This window comes from Trichomycterus rosablanca, chromosome 7 (assembly GCF_030014385.1).
Source record: "Trichomycterus rosablanca isolate fTriRos1 chromosome 7, fTriRos1.hap1, whole genome shotgun sequence".
Classification (NCBI taxonomy): Eukaryota; Metazoa; Chordata; class Actinopteri; order Siluriformes; family Trichomycteridae; genus Trichomycterus; species Trichomycterus rosablanca.
Window position 1 is genome coordinate 9411665 of NC_085994.1, and position 23853 is coordinate 9435517.

Consider the following 23853-nt stretch of genomic DNA (forward strand, 5'->3'; position numbering starts at 1 on the left):
GCTCTCGCTTCTCTTTCTCCGCGTGGCCGGCCGGCGGCCTGTGACGTCAGTCCGCTGAGCGCAGATCCCGGATGGAGCTGGGGGAAGTGAACAGGACTGCACAATAACTCAAGGCAGGAGAGTGTGAGGAAAAAATCCCAAAAAGAAAACGCCGCCGAACGGCTTTGGACTCCGATCACCAATCTGGACTTTATTAAAAGCTCGGAAAGCAACCGGAGTCGGATTGTAGGCTACCGAAGTGCGAGGAACGGTTGAATCTTGCGTTGGAAGTTGCTGAGGATTTGTGGTGTAAAATCTAGCGCTCGGGCTGTGTGTGTGTAGCTAACAGCGCAGAGGAAAAGCCGGACTGCTACTCTCATCCACTGCACACTTACTGGACTATAGGAGCTCTGTTGATGAATTATGTCTGCCACCAGTATTGATCCTCAGGTAGGCCTTGCTGTGCGATACATTCGCAGGAGGAATCTGTGCTTATGTGCTTAGATAGCTGAGAGCGCAGGTAAGGCCTCTCGGCTCGTCCAGGGAACGCGCTCCCAGTCCTCAGCTAGCGTTAGCCAAGAGCTACTGCGGACAGACAGCCTGCAAATCCACACCGCTCGCTTCTCACTCGGACGAATCCGCGGAACTGGCTTTCAAAGTTCGCCAGAATGATACTAGCAGCTTAGCTTAGACCTAGCACGTTGCTATCGGTTTGGTTGCCAGACTGGGAGTGATAAATATCGACTGAGATACTGGAGACAGAAGTTCATTTACTATAAACATAGCTAGCTGTTTTCCATTACTTACATGAACGCATATCTGTTTAATTAAAACCAGCGCTGACGTAAGGTCACAGTATTCCGTTCTGCCTCGTGGCTTTATTTAATTTATCTTTATCGTGTTTTATTTGTGATATACTGTTTGAAAGCCGTTTTTCTGAATCTAATTGAAGTGCACAGCGTGCATATGTGCAGTAAAACAGCAGCCAGGCAGGCGAGTGTTTATCTTGGGGGAAAGATTAGCCAGAGTTGTGCGGATTACTGTTACCATAACTAGCGTTTCATATAGCGAGGTAATAGTAATATTACCGCATTTAATTCTTATCTCGCTGACCGAAAGTTAACATATCCGAGCTTCCAGTGCTCTTTTATGTAACTAAACCGACTAGCTAAGCTTGCTAAGCAAAAAAAGCACACAAAAAAAAAAAATTAAATAAAAAAAATCTTGCTAGTAAATGATGTACGGAATACCGTGACGTCAGGTAGACTCGTTAGCATGGCAGCTTTAGCTTGTTGAATTAGCGTTTTGCATGCAAGTGTAGCTAGCAGTTTGCGTCTGTTTTTTAATGCATAGCCATTAAACGTTATGTTTGTTTGTTTCACCGCGTCTGTCCTGCTTATCTTCACCACCGCCACATCCTGAAGACATCAAAAGGACAAGATGCTAAAGGTAAGCGAGCACGGCTAACACTAGCTGTCAGGGCTAATAAACTAGTGCACGGTCAGTATTATTAGAGAAGGGAGACGATGCCGATGCTCACGGTGGAGGTAAACGCTGCGTTTCTCGGGGGTGTTTGAAATAAGAAGCTTCTGGTTGCGCTGGCCTGGTGGGGAATTCCGTGTTTTTTTTCATGACTCGTAATGAAAGCGGTTTGAATTTTCCACAGCAGGCCTTGTGCTGATTAGAAACGCGCAGTCAAGCAGATGAAGCCGGACAGCGTTGCTGCCTTTACTGTAATAACTTGCCAGTGTTTGCTTAATTATAAGCACTGGCGCCATGGTGGGTGGCACTGGCGCCTCACAGCAAGAAGTAGTCCCGGTCCTTTCTGTGTAGTTTGCATGTTCTCCCCATGTCTGCGTGGGTTTCCTCCAGGAGCTCCGATTTCCTCCCACAGTCCAAAGACATGCAAAAGGTGAATTGGAGATACAACATTGCCTGTGAGGTGTTTGATAATGAACTTAAATAACGAATCATGTGTAACCTGTAACTACTTGTTCTGTTATGAATGTAACCAAAGTGTAAAACATTATGGTAAAATCCTAATAAATAAATTAATACATTTTAAGCACACCTTCATTAACCTGTGATAGACTAAGTAAAACAAACAACCACTACCGTTTATTTTCACTTTCATGTCTGGTGTTCACGCTTGTAAATTGCTGATTTATGGCCGTTTTAGATATAAAATTTTTTGTTTTTTTTCTGGCCGCTCAGGTGGCGCAGCAGTAAAAACACACGCTGGAACCAGAGCTGGGATCTCATGTGGGATCTCATGTGAACGTTGTTCATGTGGGTGCTCTGTAAATACATCGTATCGAATCTCAGCTCTGCCTGTTGTCTAAGGCTGAGCGGCCACATGAACAACGATTGGCCTGTTGTTCAGATATGGGCGGGACTAAGCCGGATGGGGACTCTCTCTCGTGACTCGTGCAATTACGTCATCAAAGTGTAGGTGATAAGATGCATACGGCATGCTGCCCACAAGTCGGAGGGGGCGTGGGTTAGCTTCGTTCTCCTCAATCAGAGCAGGGATCGACATTGGTGGAGAGGAAGCATGGTGCAATCGGGGATTAAAGGGGGAGAAAATGCATAAAGAAAATATATTAAAAATATAATAATAACATTTAATAATCACACGGCAACACGGTCGTAAAAATCTATTTTTCTCCAATTGTCATAAGCAGTTAATCATCAATTATTATTATTGCAAAGAAGGGGATGTATGGGGCACATTATAAAACAGAGGCAGACTTGAAGTAAACAGACATATTAGTCATATTATTACAGTGATTCTCAAATTGTGGTCCAGGGCCCCCTGGTGCTCTGTAATGTAATGTTGGGGGTCTGCATTTTTCCCTCCTAAAGCAAAACATTAAGGGAAAAGGCCAACAGAAACATGATCTGTACCTCTGGTCAGTACACACACATGTAAATCCTGAAGTATAAAGTTATCTGATTCTAAAAAGCTAGATTAGCAAATGGAGAAATATCTAATACTGCCAAATAGCAAAAATGTGGCTTCAATATGTTGCAACTCTGCATTTAAGGACATACCAGTTTTAAGCAACATGTTGCAGCCCACGTTGTCAAGAATGTAACAAGTTAAGGAAAAAAATATTATTTAGGACTTAAATATCGTACCATTATTATTATACCATTACCATCGTCACTTATTATAATCTTTCTATACAGCTGGTCAATTGAAGTGGAAATTTTAAAACAATATAAATGAAGGACACTGAAGCAAAATGCATTAAGATTAGAGATGGGACGATCGATCGGCTATGAATCGGTATCGGCCGATTTTTAATCAAAATATGCTATCGGTGATCGGCCGATATCTCCTAAAAGTAGCCGATCCGATCGTGTGATATATAAAGACCATGTTAAGTTAACAGCTCAGTGGATTGATCCAGACGCCAACCATCACATCACCATTCATCAACCATCGTACAGAAACCATCGTGACCTAAAATAACATCATTAACTTTGTGCATCATACTTACGATGTAATTTTGCTGATTGTAATATTTACTTTAAAAAGATAATTCAACCCGGTCACATCTGAGTCGATTCTATCAGCACGTTATATAAACTCCTGGTTCACTTTGGTAAATCGTAAGCGGTTCTTACTTGTGATGTAGATGAGAACAGAAGACGTTACAGAGCCAATCAGAGGCAAAAGTTTATTCATTACCAAATTCGTTAGTTCAGGATCATCTGCTGAACTTTTAGCTCCTTAGACGGAACGAGTCTGACTCGGTTACAGATCTGTGGTAATAGCAGTTTAATTAAGCTTTTTAATGAAGCTTTTTAATGTAAGAGAGTCACACAGAAAGTTCTGTAGTAGCTGGTGTTTATTTAAAACCACGACATTTAATTAATAACAGTAAACACGGAGAGATAACTGAGAAGAGAAACTTACGCTTGGCGAAAAATGAATCGACTCATGAATCAATGAATCACTTATAGCGATACTGTGAACAAAGCGTATCTTCTAAGGGCACACACACACACACACACACGCGCGCGTGCGAGCTGCTCCGGTTTATCTTCACTGTGAGGCTCTTTTTAAGTTTATTTATTTTATTTACTGCTAAACCCCCCCAACCCCCCCTCCCCCCGATCGCAATCGGCTATCGGCCGATGTCCCTGAAAGGAGATCGCAGATCGGAATCGGTGCCAAAAACCCCGATCGGCACATCTCTAATTAAGATTATGCTAACATCTGCCGTAGGTGAACAAACTTCCACCTGCTAAACATGAGTGCTCGAGTGCATTACAAAGCCATATTTATTAGGTGCCTTTAGTTAAAAAAAGAGCAGACACAAATTAAGACAGTCAACACACAAACACAATTATGCATATTTGCTTAATATTCGTAATAAATGTTTAAATAATTGTGTTCAAAAAATCTTCAGGGGTTCATGGGTATTTGTTGTTTCCACATGAAGGCGTTCTTGGTTTGTGAACCACTACTTTACTCCACCACAGTCTTTACTGCTTACAAATGAAATCATGGCAGACTGTCTGTCCAATTAACTGTCATTCTGGATTAAAAAGAAAAACACAGTGGTTTACAGTGTACATAGCATGGTCAGAATTTTTACCCAAAGCACCTGAAGTCTGGCAAAGCCATCAGGGACAGAGATGCAATACATGACTAATAAAAATCTCAACTTCCTGTACCAAAAACCCTTAATTAACATGGTTATTAGGAGGTTTATTAGGAAAGTTTATTAAAGTACAGTTTATTTAAAAAAGCCCCTGCTTAAAGATATTTGGTGCAAATCTCTGCTAGTGTAAAGAGTAGGTACAAGTAAAATAAGTACAAGATGGTACAATTTAGATAAATAATGATAATTTGACTTACATATTAGTAAAGGGGTCATAATGCTTAACAGGCTTACTACTTTTATTGAAATAAGTACTCACTGCACATGTGTGTGTGTGTGGGGTTTCCTGCAAGATCAAGATGACTTAAAGGTGATACTTTTTTAAAAAGTTTAAGAACACTTCAAGATGCTATTTAATTCATGTACTGAAGGGTTATAATTAAGTCAGCAACATGAGGTTTGTTTAATAAATTTAATTTAATCAATTATTAAATCCATGACATGTATGACATTTCAGAGTCTTAAAATGTCAAGGGTGTAACGAGGCCTGACAGTGTTTACGTTACATAATCATCTCAGGAAAGACCATAGAAAGCCACAAATAACAGGGAAAAAAACCAAATGGCTCACATAAAGCTAATATTAGGTATACAGTACAATTCAGAGACAGACAAATATTCATTCTAAAGTCACTTAATAATGAAATAATAGTCATTCAAAGTGAAAAATCTCATATTTCATTTATTACTTTTAGTCAGGGGTTATGAGGTATGGTGTAATTACGAAACGTTGTGGTTGCCTAAATATACACACCCCTAAAGTAATACTTTGTTGAATAACCTTTTGATTTCATGACATCGTTAGGGCTGCCACTAATGACTATTTTTCTATCGATTAATCTGTAGACTATTTTACCTAGTAGTAACCTATAGACTATTTTTATTTATTAGTTGATTAATCTAAACTTTAGATTAATTTTCCTCCAAAAAAATTAATTTAGAATCTCATTTAAGCTTCTTTTATTTTAACAACAAACTGTACGGCATAATAATATGACACAAAACTAAATGTACACAGGGTTTATGTCCACATTATAAAATTTTCAAGTGCTCCATATTAAACAAAAGTGCAACATGTGTTTATGGTGTTCCGTACACAAAGCAAAGTGCTTAAACTTATAGCAGAAATAAAATACTTAGAGGTAGGCACGCTTTATTAAGTCCAACGTACAGTAAATACAGAATGAGCCCAGATTCTAACCGACACATTCACTCAAAACTTACTTCAAATTGTAAGTGATGTAAACAAAGTGGTAAGTGTTAGGGCACATTCACAAGAGAAACTTTCTGCGCTTTGAGCGTCGCGGCAACTGCAAAAATCGCGAGCCCAACACAGCAAAAGTGCGCGGCGTGTGTTGCTTCTCACGTGTATGCGGTCTAAACCGAACTCGCTAAGAAATACGGTATCCCAAGATCTCGCAATTAAGAAGCTTAATGAAACAATATAGTTGAGCAACATCGCGCTAGTGCTGCTGTGTAGTACGCAACAAGTAGTGCTGTGGGAAATCATATGAATGGTTATATGAATGGAGACGTAGAAATGAAAAGGAATAATTTATAAACATAGTTTTAAAAACGATGCATCGATTTTAAATGTCGACCAATCACAGCAGCCCTAGACATAATTTAGTGTTTTTGGGTAGGTTTCTATCATCTTGACACATCTTGACATGGCAATGTTTACCCACTCTTCCTTGCAAATTCCTTTGTTTATCTCTGTCTGATTTTTACAATTCAAAAACCTAGCATTGTAACAGGGATGTGTAGACTTTATCTTTTCTGTAAATGTCCAGATTGAAAAGGCCAACACAAAGCATATATATGAAAATGAGTGATGGGACAACATGAAGTGCACCCAGTGTTTTCGTGTGGCGCCAGACCCATCGCAAATTAACCCAGAATGAAGCACTTAAGAAAAATCAATAAATAATACAGTTTAAATTATGAATGGAAAGTATTACGCTTTATAACTGCTGGATGTAAGTGTGTCTGTCTGTAATGCAACTAAAGCTTTGCTTAGTTCAAGCGACCATATTTATTGAGACATCACACAGCCAGTCATGCTAATCCTAAAATAGAAAGATAAATGATTTGTTCCTCTTTTCCTAACAAAGAGAAAACTACATTTTTATGAAGGAGGAGCAGCAATATAAAGAAACAGCTAAAATGTTTATAAGCCTAGCAGTAGATGAAAACCTTAACATTGCCTGTATTTCTAATTGGTAGTACTTTCAGGCATCACATGCAGACAGCTGGAATTATTTTCCATAGCTAGTAAAGTAAATGTTGCACAGCAGCGTGGGTGTTGGGGATCGGGTGATCTCTGCCTCCGGTTTTTGTAAAACTGTTGGCAGGTCCTCTCTGTGTCCATATGGGTTACTCATGGGGACATTGGATACACATTTACTTACTCAAGTAGGGACATCTATAGAAATGTTTTTATTAAAATGATCTATAATGCTGTTGTTGTGCAGATAGGATAAAATAAGCCAGGTTCCTGTGGAAGTAACTGGTGTATCATTCATCCACTGATAAATGTGCAAACCATTGAGAAGGCTGAAGGAGCATTATCAGGCAATTGCACAATTATTATTAATTAAATTTTTAGACAGTAAATACAAGAGAAACTAAACGTTACTGTGTCACATCCCTATTTGTTGGTTTCAGTTATTTGAACTTCATGTATTAGGTAAATGAAACATTTGTTGAGGTGTTGTAATGCATTTAGTCTGCAGATACGAGCAGCTATAAACTATCTTAGACTGAAAGGATGCACATGCCCATGCACTACTAGAGATATTACGAATGGCCCATTAGCAGTGATTTATTTGAGGAATAGCTGTTTTGTGTATCTTTTGATTCATGCTGTAACAGGAATAGACAATATGCGGTGAGGCACTGCAGCCCTGCACAAAATAAAGCAATTAGTGGAAACGAATGAACAACAGTTGTACATTTCGAAACTTACCATTAAATATGTGACTACAAATCTAGTAATGGTTCTCCAGTGGAGCATTGTTCTTTTGCGCAGACAGTTCAGGACCTTAAATTGTTTAGACTAGCGCTGAATATTCTAGTGTAACCATGGCCGTAAATTTTAATTGCTCACATTTTTTTGTTTTTGTTTTTTTCCATTAGTGCAAAATGGCTCGCTTCACCAAAAGGAAACTGTCCATGACAATGACTTTGAACCGTACCTCACTGGCCAGTCTAATCCGGTAAGAATTTGTCCTGTTTGTTTAGCAAACATGGTGTAAAAGTGAATAAAGTAATTTTGTTTAGAAAAAATTCTATTACCAACAGTTCTTGTTTATAATACCCAAAGTGTTTCTCATGTCATCAAAAGCTTGCATTAGGAATGCATTGTGTGAGACGACTTAATGTTTTACACAAAATTCTACACTGATCAGCCATAACATTAAAACCACCTCCTTGTTTCTACACTCACTGTCCATTTTATCAGCTCCACTTACCATATAGAAGCACGTTGTAGTTCTACAATTACTGACTGTAGTCCATCTGTTTCTCTGCATGCTTTGTTAGCCCCCCCTTCACCCTGTTCTTCAATGGTCAGGACCACCACAGAGCAGGTATTATTTGGGTGGTGGATCATTCTCAGCACTGCAGTGACACCGACTGTCAGAGACGATCGCTCATTTATTGCCGCTGTTTGAGTTGGTCATCTTCTAGACCTTCATCAGTGGTCACAGGACGCTGTCTACTGGGCGCTGTTGGCTGGATGTTTTTGGTTGATGGACTGTTCTCAGTCCAGCAGTGATAGTGAGGTGTCTAAAAACTCTATCAGCACTGCTGTGTCTATACCAGCACAACACACACGAACACACTACCACCATGTCAGTGTCACTGCAGTGCTGAGAATCATCCACCACCCAAATAATACCTGCTCTGTGGGGGTCCTGGGAGAGTCCTGACCATTGAAGAACAGGGTGAAAGCAGGTTAAAAAAGGTATGTAGAAAAACAGATGGACTACAGTCAGTAATTGTAGAACTACAAAGTGCTTCTATATGGTAAGTGGAGCTGATAAAATGGACAGTGAGTGTAGAAACAAGAAAGAATCTTATTACTATTAATAGGCTGAATATTTGTAATTGTTTGTATATACTGATGGTTTTAATGTTATGGCTGATCAGTGTATATTAAGTGATTTGTTAACGTGGCACAAGTTAAACTAAACTAGTTTCAGTTTCATCAAATAATGTGAAGGAAAATTAATATGCTGACTAGAATCAAACAGCTTTATTCAACACTGTTAAGAATCCTACAGTGGTAGCCTAGTGGGTAGAGCTTTGGGCTAGCAACTGAAAAGTTGAGAGTTCGAATCTCTACTCTGCCATGCAGCCACTGTTGGGGCCTTGAGCAGGGCCCTTAACTCTGTCTGCTCCAGGGGTGCCGTACAATGGCTGACCCTGCACTCTGACCCCAGCTTCCAAACAAGCTGGGATATGCAAAGAAAGAATTTTGTTGTACATGTATATATGATAAATAAAGTCATTCTATTATGGCAGGCTTGGTGCCTATACTCATGATTGGCTCATCCCCTGGTGTAATTGCCTGAGGGGATCCTTCATGACTGCTGCAATTACAACGTCTGCTGGCTGGTGCCTGCATAGAGACAGGGCATAATGGAGATTGATAATGATACAAATCTCCACATGAACCCAAAAGAAGAGTCGGCTACTGCACGTGTCAGAGTGTCACAGCTCTCCTCAGCCAGGAGTGACGATCAGCAGCAGGTAGAGGAAGTGTGATTAAGTAATCGGATACAACTAGATTGGACAGAAAATTGGGGGAAATGCATCAAAAAAAGAATCTTATTACTCATTTATAGGCTGAATATTTTTTGTATTGTTTGTATATACTGATGTAACTACAAAGTCAAACTGTCATTTTTGCATTTCAGAACAACAGCTACCAATCCATGACTGACCCCTACTTGTCCAGCTACTATGCGCCATCCATTGGGTTTCCTTACCCCCTTAGCGAGGCTCCCTGGTCTACTGGCGGTGACCCTCCAATCCCTTATCTCGCCCCCTATGCCCCACTAAGCAATGGAGACCATCATTTCATGCATGACACTGTGTTTGGACAGCCAGGGGGGCTGGGTAGCAGCATCTATCCCCACCGTTTTAACTTTTTCCCAGAGAACCCTGCCTTTTCAGCCTGGGGCACCAGTGGCTCCCAGGGGCAGCAGACTCAAAGCTCTGCCTATGGTGGCAGCTACAGCTACCCACCCAGCTCCCTGGGTGGCACACTGGTACCTGATGGTCAGACAGGATTCCACAGTGACACCCTAAACAAAGCACCAGGTATGAACAGTCTGGATCAGGGCATGCTGGGCCTAAAGATTGGCGGTGATGTCGTCACAGGCACTGGCTCAGCTGTCAAGACTGTTGGCTCAGTGATTGGTGCCAGTGGGGCAGTAGCCACTGGCAATGGGGGAACACCGGTGGGCATGCCACCCCCTAAACCCACCTCGTGGGCAGCCATTGCAAGTAAGCCTGCCAAAGCGCAACAGTTAAAGATCAAAAGCAAAGCAGGGATGCCAATGGCAGGGGGTGCACCACCACCACCTCCCATTAAACATAACATGGACATTGGGACCTGGGACAACAAGGGGTGCAAAGTGCAGTCACCATTGCCTCTGCAGCAACACCAACAGCAGCAACCGCAGCAGCCTTCTCTTTCTCATGGTCACTTGCCCCCTCATCCTCAAGCACCCATGCCTGCGGCCCAGTCACTAGCTCAGCACATGGCCCTCCAGGCTCCACTTCCTCCTGGCCCTCCACAGCCATACCAGAATCATTCACCAGCTCCACCCCCTCAGACCCGATGGGTAGCACCCCGTAATAGGAACCCTGGTTATGGTGGAGGGGGTTGTGTGGATGGCAGTGGTCTTTCTGGTGGTAGTGGTATGGGCAATGGAGGCGGAGGAATGGTGGGCAACAGCTGCAGCATAGGGACAGGAGACCCACACCCGCTCTTGGAGAAGCTGCGTGCATCGCACAGCTACAATCCGAAAGACTTCGACTGGAACCTCAAGCATGGACGCGTGTTCATCATCAAGAGCTACTCTGAGGACGACATCCACCGTTCTATCAAGTACTCTATCTGGTGCAGCACAGAGCACGGCAACAAGCGTCTGGACGCAGCGTTCCGCTCTCTTAACGGCCGGGGCCCCGTCTATCTGCTGTTTAGCGTAAACGGCAGCGGGCATTTCTGTGGCGTAGCTGAGATGCGCTCACCTGTGGACTACGGAACCAGTGCTGGCGTTTGGGCACAGGACAAGTGGAAGGGCAAATTCGACGTGGACTGGCTTTTCGTCAAGGATGTGCCCAACAGCCAGTTGCGCCACATCCGCCTGGAGAACAATGACAACAAGCCTGTGACCAACTCTCGCGACACACAGGAAGTGCCACTGGAAAAGGCCAAGCAGGTGTTAAAGATCATCGCCACCTATAAGCACACCACGTCCATCTTTGACGACTTCTCACACTATGAGAAACGCCAGGAAGAAGAGGAGGTGGTGAGAAAGGTAATGCTTTGAGTTTCCTTCTGTGTTGCTTATTTCTTTCTGGTAAAAACATGATGGGGTTGGAGTGCATACGTTACTTTTCTTGAAAAAAGAACTCTAGAATTTCACATTTTCGTTTAAATGAAATGTATTTACATTTGTTTTACAGGAATTACCAGCTTACTCTTTTAATGCTTACCCAAAAATTTTTTCTCCTGGGCTCTGTATTTGATATTATGGACTTATTTTAGGCAAGGCTTTGTCTGTGCAGGTTTGTTTTATTCAAACCAATATCTTCTGACCTAAACCTCCACTGTGCAACACATATGTAACATCAGTTATACAGGAAATGTTAGAAAAATATCAGCTAAAATATCTTTCTCTTATTCTTATAAATGTCTATAATAATATTGTAGGTATTAGGGATGTAACGATGCACCACAAGACAGTTAAAAATCGATCCACATGTGTAACGATTCAAATCGATATTCACTTTAAATAGCAGAGGGCACTGGCACTATTCACCTTGCCTTGTTGACATCACTACAGGGTTGCCAGGTTCTGAATTTTCCAGCCAAATTTTTCTATGTGTATTATTCATTTATTTAATGTGGGATTTGTTTTAAAATTTTATTTCAGTTTTTTTTTTACACAAAAAGGGAAATGTGCAGCATTGTTTTGCATAGTTTGTACCTACCTTAGGAAATAAAAGGGCATTCATTATTTAGATAAATAAAAGATGAGCACAAATACAGTATTTTATTTTATTTTTTTAAAGAGAGAAATAATAAAAGGAAACTTTGTCATCATTTGTCTGCAACTTAATTTTGTTTAAAAAATCAGGACAAAATTGTATCGTGAACCCAGTATCATGAATCGTATTGCATCGTGGGTAGAGTGTATCGTCACATCCCTACTAGGTACTGTGTGTAAATACTTGTCACAACTGTGTGGACTGGGGATGTTAAGGACTGTTCGATAACTGACACATCAGTCATTGTAAAATGCCGCTCACTGTAGAATGTAATTGAAATTCATTTCAAACAGCTGAGGGTCCATTTGAATCCATGGCGGAGCTACAGATGCCAGTGCGGTACAGAGCGCAGGTGCAATTTTAATTCACGACTCACCCTTACCAGCCCCTACAACTCTTTACAGAGCTTTCTGCAGTTCTAACCTGAACAGGAAAACATTAGGCATTTCTATCATTAGATTGTAAACAGTACTATTATGTATTCAAGTACCAAACTGAAGCTATTTTGTATCAGTAAAAAGAAGGAATGCATGTTAAAATCACACTGTGGATCTGTGGGAAATGTTGTTTGTTTACAGAAATGCTATTATTTAAACCTTGTAGCTGTTTTCTACCCACTTTGTTTAAAATCCACATTCAGAAAGATGGTTCTGTTCACTGTCTTACATTAAACTATTGATTATGAAAGCATCCAATTTTACTGATATGAACCTCAGGGATGTTCTTTATGTTTTGATAAGACTTTTAACGATCATTCACTGGTTTAAAAAATATGGGCTGTTTTTGCATCCCTAATGTGGACACCTGAACATGAGCTTGTTGGGCCTCGTATTCTTAAACCATGGTCAATAAGTGCCCCTCACTTTCACAACTATAACTGCCTCCACTTTCATGGAAAATAAATATTGGAAATTCTGATGAATCCTCCTGAAGTAAGTAATTAAAAGGGGCATCCACATTGTTTGGGCCATATAGTGTATCTAATGCTTCTTTATTTTTACCTGCTACAGGTCAAACACATTTGGTCAAAACTTCTTTTAATATACAAAAAATTAATAGTTTTAAAGTATTACTGTGTTTGAAAGTAATTGATTCCCAATTTGCATACAGTTGTTTAGTTTGTCTAATTGGTTACAGCATCTCACTGCCCACTTAAAAAGTAACGTGCTTAGTATACCCAACCATTTAGGTTTTGGAAGAGGATTATTCTAACACGTCATGTAGTCAAACTTCAAAACCCCATCCCCCGCAGTGGTAAAGTACAGTAGCCCGTATGGCTAGTTGGGTGTCCACACAGACATGAACAGTGTAGCCTTTGGGTGTGCTTGTCAGTGCGCTCTCAGTCCAAAGCTCAAATAAAAATAAAGCAGGTTGTGCCAGGGAGGGCATTCGGTGTAAGAACTGTGCCAAATCAGGTATGCCGGGTGACTTAAACTTAAACACAGGAAAAGCCAGAAGAATAAAATTTAAACACCCTGAATTACACAGGTAAAGGTAGCTAACAATTTACCAAGCCCCATTTATTAAGAGATAGAGACATCAGAATCTAAACATTATTCTAAAATTCTGCAACTTGACTGATTTAATGAGATGTTTTGTGTTCAACACACACTGAAACTTTACATTTCAGTGCAGTGAATGATTTTCATATAGCTGTCATCAATCAGGTGATTTCCACATTTCATCTGGCCAAAAAAGTGTCTGATTTTAAGCTGATACTGAATCTGACACCGATTCCTGTTTAAAACTCACTTATACCCACCTCCAGCTCTGTGCACAGCAGCACTTGGTGTTTCTAATCCAAACAGGAAAAAGTTTTTAATGCATTTATTCAACTTAAACGAACAGCGGAACTATTACATATTAATCACAAACGGTGAAGCCAGTTTGTGTTCGCATGGAGTCATGCTGCATAATGAATTGCATTTCTTTATAACAACGGCACGGTGGCTAAGTGGGTAGCACTGTCGCCTCACAGCAAGAAGGTCCTGGGTTCGATCCCCAGCTGGTTTGCATGTTCTCCCCGTGTCTGTGTGGGTTTCCTCACACAGTCCAAAGACGTACAAGTGAGGTGAATTGGAGACACTAAATTGTCCATGACTGTGTCTGATATAACCTTGTGAACTAATGAACCTTGTGTAATGAGTAACTACCGTTTCTGTCATGAATGTAACCAAGGTGTAAAACATGACGTTAAAATCCTAATCAAACAAACAAACTTTATAACAAAAATAATGTGGGTTTTGCAAAACTCGGTTTATCATAAAATACCAACACTAATATTGTCAGGAAAAGCTTTAATATAGCGACTGCATTTCTATTCTTTCATTAGCATGTTTAGTTAGCGATTGTAATGAACTGTTTGCTATTGACACTGTATAAAATCTACATTCTGAAAACTGAACTGGTTCCGCTCAGTGTTTCTGTTCATCTTGATGTTCTAAATCACTGCCATGTTTGCTTTATTACAGTTTTAAATCAGTAAAGCATGTGTGACAGGTTGATATGAAACTTGATGGGGTGCTAGATGCTTGTTTAATCAGTTAAAAGATGGTGGCACAGTGGCTCGGTGGGTAGCACTGTCGCCTCACAGCAAGAAGTTCCTGGATTCGATTTCCAGGTGGAGCAGTCTGGGTCCTTTCTGTGTTGAGTTTGCATGTTCTCCCCGTGTCTGTGTGGGTTTCCTCCCGAGTGCTCTGGTTTCCTGTCACAATCCAAAGACATTAAAAAATGAATCTCATGTAACCAGTAACTACCTGCTAGTCATGAATGTAGCCTAGATGTGTAAAATATGATGTTAAAATCCTAATTAATAAATGAACAGTTAAAAGAAATTGGCCAAGTTTGCATCTCTAACACACGCATATAGATTTGGTCTTAATTTGAAGAAGAGGAGCTCAGGTAAGCAGCGGTAATGATTTTATGCTGCTGTGTGGTTTATCTGGGTCACGATTAGGGCTGGGTATCGCCACTAATTTCCTGGAGCGATTCAATTCCGATTCACAAGGTCCCGATTCGATTCAATTTTCGATTCAATTTCGATTCAACACATTTAGGCATATTTGAGTTACATTAACAGGTTTTGTTTAAATATGTACAGATGTTCAGAGAACGAATGTGATAATTGTACAAAGAACACTCATTATTAAAAATATTATTTATATATATATTTTGTTTACATAAATAATTAATCCAAAACAGTAACATTCATTTTTATTATTATTTTATATGTCTGACACGCTACAACATTGTAAATGTAATGTACACCTAGTTAACACCTGGTCGCTGTAATGTTCACACTACACGACTGATCGGCGATGGGGGGTTTTACACTACACCATCTATCACCAGGGGGAATCACAGGCGAGCTTCTCTGCTCTCCAAAACTACGTTTTGACACGAAAACACACGTGAGAAGTGATGAAAGGTTTAATGATACCACGTCCAAACATGCACATCAACAAGTAGCGAGAGATCAAAGTGTGCGCGCTGATGAAATCAATGAATCTGAGTGGATTTGGCAACACGAGCAGCATGACTTGTTCTATAGTGAGTTGGAGGTTAATAAATATTTTGTTTTGTAGAGAACGATCAGGTCAGAAATACTGTAAAACTCGCGTGTGCTGATGTATTCTGATAGAGAGCCGAGTTTTGATCGCAGAGCGAACACCGAGTTCCTCCCGAATCCAGCACCGACCCGTCGCCGAGCGAAAATCAGTGCAAAAAGTTGTGTAGTGGTCATAACTTGAGCTTCTGCCATGCTAAACTGATGTGCAGGTCAGATCTCGTTGCATGAAAAAACACTGGCTGGTCACGCGAAATTAAAGGGGGTAACAGATTTCCGTGTGCACCGTAAAAAGGGGCGTATTTAAAAGATCGATCTCTCGTTTATATGAATCGATATCGGATCGTTCAAATAAAGATCGATTCGAATAGAAAAATTGATTTTATAAACCCACCCCTAGTCACGATGCTGCTGTTTACCGTGCCCTTTCATTCTGCAATGATAGCAAAGCATTATTAAATATTAAACTGGATTTTTTTTTATGCTCATTTATTTGAAGTAAAAGGGACAGCAGAAATGTGATTGTGAGATTCTGCTGGTTTGTTTGATATAAATATTGTCAATATTAATACAAATACAGACTTGTAATAATACAAAATATAAACACTTTAATTAGTCACAATTTATTAGAACTACAATGTTCTGAGTTTTTAAGATACCTTATTAATAAAATAAGCTAAAATACGGGCAGTGGCCTGTCATTGTACTTTAAGTTTACATTATATTGTATCGTATATCGCCACTTCTCAAAAGCATATCGAGATATGAGTTTTTTTAGTCGTATCGCACAGCCCTAATTCAAACCATGCAAAATCTAATCCAAAGTAATATTCAGAACAGAGAAACGGTTCCAGCTGTAATTACTAACAGTGCAGCAAACAGAAGTATTATGCAGTAGATGCGTCCAAGCACAATAACTTTTATGATAAATAGCATAGCAGAAAGTCTGCAAATGAAACTTCGCAAAACAAGTTTTGTAATACTTAATTTCTTTGTGGGGAAAAAAAAAGTTGTCCAGCATCCATAACTAGAGATGAGAAGATTATCTAAGCTCCAAATCGGTTGAGATGAAACAAATATGATAAATAGCATAGCAGGAACTCGGCATGTCTGCCTGTTCATGTCTGTGTGTGTTATGTGGCTCGTGTATCAAAATCAGACGCGTTCACGTGATGCAGCATCAGTGAATCTTGTGAAAATATGAACTACAGTCACAGTGATTCAGCTGCTGTGTGACACAAAAATGAAACATTGTTGTATGTCTCATTTTAGTGCCTGTTCTTTTTTAGGCATGTATACCTTAACCGCTAGGCTACAGGGCAGCTGTAGCCTAGTGGTTAAGGTACTGGACTAGTAAGTAGAAGATTGCTGGTTCAAACCCCAGCACTGCCAGGCTGCCACTGTTGAGCCCTTGAGCAAGGCCCCTAACTCTTAATTGCTTAGACTGTATACCGTAAGTTGCTTTGGATAAAAGCGTCTGCTAAATGCAATGTAAAAATGTCATGTAAATGTATGAGTTTTGTAGTGCGTTCGTTTATTCATTGTCCGTTTTACATGGCTTTATCCTGTTCAAAGTCACGGTGGTTCTGATTTACTGAGTGAATGGTACACCCCGGACAGGTTGATAGTCCATCACAGGGCAGACACACACATGCACCCTGGCTGCCACCCTTTTGACTGAGCACTACCCACCGTGCCACCCCCAGTTAGGTTTAGCTCGGTTTGAATCGCATTGATACCAACTGGGCCCAGCAACAAGTTTAGCAATATATTACGCTAGGCCATGGCCACTAAGAACTGGGTTCAAATCAGCCATCCGGGCACCTACACAGACATGATTGGCTGTGTCTGAGGGAAAAGGATGGTTAAAGGGCTGGGATGAAATGGTATCCTGTCCATAGTGTATTCCTGTCAAGCATCTAGTGTATATGTGTGTGTGTGTGTGTGTGTGTGTGTGTGTGTGTGTGTGTGTGTGTGTAGAGTACAACAAAATTCTTTTTCCACATATACCAGCTTGTTTGGAGGCTGGGGTCAGAGCGCAGGGTCAGCCATCGTACGGCGCCCCTGGAGCTGAGAGGGTTAAGGTCATTGCTCAAAGACCCAACTGGCTGAATGGCAGAGCTGGGATTCCAACTTTCAGCCTTTTGATTGATGGCCCAGAGCTCTACTGTACTGTTACTGTACTGTATTGTACCAGTAGATTGTACTGTTTTGCTCTTGGGGTAAAATTACTGGAATGAATATTGTGGTAAATATTGAACTAAATATCAAGAGTTGAAACTGATTTTGCACTTTTTTAATTAGAGAAATGTTCATTGTTCTTTTGTCTTTTTTGGTATTTCCATGTACATACAAACCCCACCTACATATATTAGGGATTTTGATTCTACTCAAGTGACCATGACTAAAACTGTATACATTTTCCCCTTTATTTACTTTACTTCAATAATTTTCCTCAGGATAAAAAGTATCTGTCTATACAGATTGGATTTACAAATTAACCCTGTACATAAAAGTGACCACGAGTTGCTTGACACATGTACAAAGACTACAGGCTAGCACACGTCTCCTCTGACACGTTACTTTACCACATACAGAGGATCACTCTAGTCTCTTTATTCCTTGGCCCTTCCTGTAGGCATCCCTTGTGGTAATTCCCCATCCAGCCTTTCCTCCCTCAGACATGGTGCTCTAACTCTATGCAGTTTAATTGCATTGAATGACATTAATATTGTACACCTTGCATATTACTGAAATGCTATTTAAAAGAGCAGGATGTCACATAAAGACTGGATAAAATAATTGCTGTATTCTGCAGTGCATTAAGATGTCTATACAGTGTGCCGTTAGAGGAAATGCCTTTTGTTAATTATCTAGTGAATTATTAGGGTTAGAACAGACAGTTCAATATTTTAAGGTCTTAAATAAAAAATATAATTATGAAATATGACTAATATTTTCCACACTTTACTTTTAAAACAGTGTCTTGATACTAGGGCTTGGTGATTTAACTATATATTGTCTAACTACAGGAAAGTGTTCACCAATAAAAATGTGCTGTACTGTTTGTCTTGATATACTTGGATCACTACACAGATGATCAGAATGTTAGGACCACCAAAATGGGAATTCTTTCCTGTACCTATGCTGGAACAGTCTTTTAGGGATGGTCTTTTTAGTGGTACAAATTCTGTCTTTCTCTAGATTATATGGATGGCCTGGCACATGCACGTTACTTACCTGGTAAGAGATGGCACCAGGGTAGGACAGGTCGCCTTGTTATGTACAGAAGTTAAATGACCTGCCTGTGGTGATCTGCTACAATGTACTACAGGACCTGTATACTGTAGATGCCTTGTGCATGGTTTAGTGGTTTAGAGCTGTTAGACAGGATATTAGGCGGGTGGTTATAATGTTTGGGCTCATCAGTGTATAGCTGTGCCACAAAACTGCTGCTAGGCTCAAGCTGACCATTATACATGCAGGTGAACTTTATTTGTGAAGGACTTCAACTATACACTGTCCAAACTCTATCAGTTAGTGTGGTGCTTAATGCTTAAAAGCGTATTATAATTTTAGAATTTGCTCTGAAATAATCTTTGGAGAATTGTTTTAAACGATTCTTTCAATTTGCTGTATATAGTTTGTATATTGTTTGTATTTACTTGTAATATGTTAGAACTTAAGAGCTCGATATTAGCAGTGATGGGCTTGTGTGTTTTACCACTGCACCACCTGAGCACCCACATATTTCTACCAATAAATTATAGCACTCAAAATATCTTGTTGTTCCAGGATATTTGGAAGCCACAGTGTGAAAAAAAAAACATTAAATAATGCATTTTAATCACAATTTTAAATAACCTAGCTGCACCGATTTTATGAAGAAATTAATGACAAACTGTAATCTGTATGGACTGTTTTAATGGAATTCTTTTAGGCTTATTTTGAAAAAACAAATTATTACCAGAAAGGTGTAGAGACTGTTTTTCTAGTGTAGCTATTTAATTGTTTAGAATATGATAACTGTTTTGGGTTGGTTGTGCATACATATTTTACTGTGCAGCTGTACATCTGGGGGTTTGATCACTTGTATTGCAGAATAGATAGATTATATCTGTGATGTAATAAAATGCTGCTGTTCTATTAATTTCACTTAATAAAACAACGTTATGCTTTTTATTTCCATTTCAGAGAAATAAAGCAATGATTTAGAGCTTTTTTTAGAAAAACTACCAGCTGAACACATTTAGACTGTAATTAAAAAAGCATACCAGATTCGTCATGTGAATTTGGCTTCATTTATAAAAAAAAAATACAACACTGAGTAAGTAACGTATCCAGTTGTTTACTACAAGGAAGTAGGGCACGGTGGCTAAGTGGGTAGCACTGTCGCCTCACAGCAAGAAGGTCCTGGGTTCGATCCCCAGGTGGGGCGGTCTGGGTCCTTTCTGTGTGGTGTTTGCATGTTCTCCCCGTGTCCGCGTGGGTTTCCTCCAGGAGCTCCGGTTTCCTCCCACAGTCCAAAGACATGCAGGTGAGGTGAACTGGAGATACAAAATTGTCCATGGCTGTGTGTGATATAACCTTGTGAAATGATGAATCTTGTGTAATGAGCTACCGTTCCTGTCATGAATGTAACCAAAGTGTAAAACATGACATTAAAATCCTAATAAACAAACAAACTTTAAGGAAGTACCATGTGTTTTATATGTACTGTTACTGCAATGTGGCACAGTAACAAGACATGCAATTAAAAAAATGATATGAATTGTATTTGTATTGACAGACGCTTGGTTCAAAAAGTCATAAGTGAATTAAATTACAGGTGGTGATGTACAGGGGTTGGACAAAATAACTGAAACACCTGGTTTTAGACCACAATAATTTATTAGTATGGTGTAGGGCCTCCTTTTGCGGCCAATACAGCGTCAATTCGTCTTGGAAATGACATATACAAGTCCTGCACAGTGGTCAGAGGGATTTTAAGCCATTCTTCTTGCAGGATAGTGGCCAGGTTTCCTGGTTTCCTGACTCGCTTCTCCAAAACACCCCAAAGTGGCTCAATAATATTTAGATCTGGTGACTGTGCAGGCCATGGGAGATGTTCAACTTCACTTTCATGTTCATCAAACCAATCTTTCACCAGTCTTGCTGTGTGTATTGGTGCATTGTCATCCTGATACACGGCACCGCCATTGGATGCACATGGTCCTCCAGAATGGTTCGGTAGTCCTTGGCAGTGACGCGCCCATCTAGCACAAGTATTGGGCCAAGGGAATGCCATGATATGGCAGCCCAAACCATCACTGATCCACCCCCATGCTTCACTCTGGGCATGCAACAGTCTGGGTGGTACGCTTCTTTGGGGCTTCTCCACACCGTAACTCTCCCGGATGTGGGGAAAACAGTAAAGGTGGACTCATCAGAGAACAATACATGTTTCACATTGTCCACAGCCCAAGATTTGCGCTCCTTGCACCATTGAAACCGACGTTTGGCATTGGCACGAGTGACCAAAGGTTTGGCTATAGCAGCCCGGCCGTGTATATTGACCCTGTGGAGCTCCCGACGGACAGTTCTGATGGAAACAGGAGAGTTGAGGTGCACATTTAATTCTGCCGTGATTTGGGCAGCCGTGGTTTTATGTTTTTTGGATACAATCCGGGTTAGCACCCGAACATCCCTTTCAGACAGCTTCCTCTTGCGTCCACAGTTAATCCTGTTGGATGTGGTTTGTCCTTCTTGGTGGTATGCTGACATTACCCTGGATACCGTGGCTCTTGATACATCACAAAGACTTGCTGTCTTGGTCACAGATGCGCCAGCAAGACGTGCACCAACAATTTGTCCTCTTTTGAACTCTGGTATGTCACCCATAATGCTGTGTGCATTGCAATATTTTGAGCAAAACTGTGCTCTTACCCTGCTAATTGAACCTTCACACTCTGCTCTTACTGGTGCAATGTGCAATTAATGAAGATTGGCCACCAGACTGGTCCAATTTAGCCATGAAACCTCCCACACTAAAATGACAGGTGTTTCAGTTTCATTGTCCAACCCCTGTATATTACTTTTGTTTATTGGATACTAACAGGTAACAGGCACATTTGTCCATTTTTTTTTTTATAGCTATGAAGACTACTGCCACAGCCAATCTTTCCCCCGGTCTAGTTAATGCACTGCAATTTAAAAGAATAGCCAAAAATCTTTTTTATAATTTACAACGTTTTGAACCATGTTCTATGTTTATCATTTAAGTGCTTTTTCTGTTTGGTATATTTAAAGAATGTCTACAAAACGAATTGGTGAGCTGTAATTTAGGGACAATTGCTAACTACATTGCTTTGTTTTCTTCACCGGCAGAACTATGAACCTGCTCCATCCCAGAATCGATCACGCCTGGATCAGGTAAGTGATTCATGGATAAATACTGTAGATTTGGGAAAATGTGGGGGTCACATCACAATGCATCACACTGCAAATGCAGGATCTACACTTTCAGCAATAACCATGTTCTAGTATTCCAACTGAATGTTTGCATCACTTTAACCACCTTCTATCCTTTCTTCTTTTTCCAGGACCGCCAAAATCGAAGTAAACAATAGGAGACTGTACTCTATCCCCATAGCTCGATCAACGGTTGTTTTAGGACTGACCATTTGAAAATAACATTTAAAAACTGGACACAAGAAGAAATTTAAAAAGAAACACTTTTTGTTTTCTTTATTTAATTTTGGTGACTTGGGCCAGCATCAAACTCAAGGCTCTGCTCTCCTGTTTCTGGTTTTGGTTCAGTGGGAGATGAAGTTGATTAGCACCTGTCAGAATAACAGCATTGTGGTCTTTTTGTTGTTTTTTAACACCTCTGTCCTCTTTCATCTTTCTTGTCCCTCTGCACTTTTTTTTCTTTTTTTCTTTTACTTTGTATATTTTGTTTACCTTGTCCTACTCAGCTCTGGCTGTACGAATCATAAGTTAAAATGTAAGTGAGTGTTAAAAGCCCATGCTAAGTGTTGGTGAGTGTCTCAGAGGATGTTACATTCTGGTTTTTGGTAAGCTGAAATGTTAAAGATGATGACGGCTAACCCAGAGCAGCATGGACTTCTCCCCATCATCAGTCACTGTATTTGGCCAGTTTCATTTTGTACAATCAAGACATGCATCCTTTTTGTTGGATGCAGGGCTTCGTATAGGGTCGACCGAGGAAGATCTGGGGAGTATTTGTGCCACTGCAGATAAGGGACAGTGAAATGTCTTGCTTAATAATGTTGCTCTTAAAGAAAACTATATTTTTGAATTATGTAACACTCAGCTTCTAACTTTTGTGGTGAGTCATGTTGGTCAAAATACTTTGCTTTTCCTTTTGTTTCCTGCTTGGAGCCTTAACTTTTTAAATCTATACTGTCATCCAAACCGTTAAATAATTGCTGTACTATACCTCAACAGCATAATCAGGGAAAAGACGTCCCATGTACCCTCAACCCAAGGGAAGTCAACATCACTGGCTGAACTGAAGAGGAAAAATTAGTCTTGAGTTATGGGTCTGAGCCAAGTGCTACGAATTGCGTTCTTGGCGTATTGTTTTGAGCTTCATTTAACTTTGTACTGTTTCACCAATGTCCAGCAGAGGTTGTAGTTTCTTTAAGTCGACTTACAAAAAATGTAGCATTCACTGCTTTCTAAAAATCAGTTTAGATGCATCACTTTCAGTATATTTTTGTTTTCTTGTCCTTCCTTAACAGATTCAGTTTATTGATCTTTTCCTCCCCTCATTCTGCGTATAATGCTAAGCTTTAATGTAGGAGCATATAATAATGGAGAACGCCTCAAATGTGTAACCTGAAAATTAATGTTACTGATTTACTCTTAAAAGTAGAAAAACATGAAACAAAAAAGAGTATATGGTTTCTGTGCGTGATTTTTTAGGACCTGCTTGCTGTCGTGTGTGTTTGTGTATGAAACAGAGGGAGTTTATCCTGTGAGGATTTCAGATTTATATAATCATATAACAAATGATTTATGAGAATATATGAAATACTAAAAAAAAAATTACAAGGCGAACATTTAAGTCACCCCTGAAATGAATATGCATTGTATGGAAGGTCTCTATCACGTTATTAGATTTGATCATGGTCATTATTAAAATAATACTATATGTTGTAACTGGTGTTTGAAGGTCTTGTTTTTGCTGATTTGTCCTTTATAGGGTTTTATTTTCTTTTAAAATGACCTGTTGAGCTGAAACACTTCTATCAGTATTTAAGAGGGGAAAAACATATACATGGTGTTTAGTTACCACCTGAATGTTTGCAATTTCATTCTAACTGCATTATTATTTACAGTT

General features: G+C 40.0%; 1 protein-coding gene across 2 annotated transcripts; it reads left to right on the forward strand.

The window, feature by feature from the left end:
- Window positions 1-23672, forward strand: ythdf1 (YTH N6-methyladenosine RNA binding protein F1). Of its 2 annotated transcripts, XM_062998944.1 has the most exons (6): window positions 1-429; window positions 1404-1428; window positions 7793-7872; window positions 9577-11208; window positions 21873-21917; window positions 22088-23672. In XM_062998944.1, exons 1-6 carry the CDS (start codon window positions 403-405, stop codon window positions 22112-22114), a joined length of 1836 nt encoding a protein of 611 aa, XP_062855014.1. In that variant the 5' UTR covers window positions 1-402; the 3' UTR covers window positions 22115-23672. The 2 variants fall into 2 exon arrangements, with proteins under 2 accessions (XP_062855014.1, XP_062855015.1); XM_062998945.1 differs by lacking the exons at window positions 1-429; window positions 1404-1428; window positions 7793-7872 and adding an exon at window positions 9275-9409.
- Window positions 23673-23853: the final 181 nt, after the last annotated feature.

What these genes read in the sequence shown, in the direction of transcription:
- ythdf1 (XM_062998944.1), top strand. Translation starts at nt 403, where the DNA reads ATGTCTGCCACCAGTATTGATCCTCAG. An exon ending in CCACCAGTATTGATCCTCAG is followed by an intron (nt 430 to 1,403) that starts GTAGGCCTTGCT and finishes CACATCCTGAAG; the next exon opens with ACATCAAAAGGACAAGATGC. An exon ending in TCACTGGCCAGTCTAATCCG is followed by an intron (nt 7,873 to 9,576) that starts GTAAGAATTTGT and finishes TTTGCATTTCAG; the next exon opens with AACAACAGCTACCAATCCAT.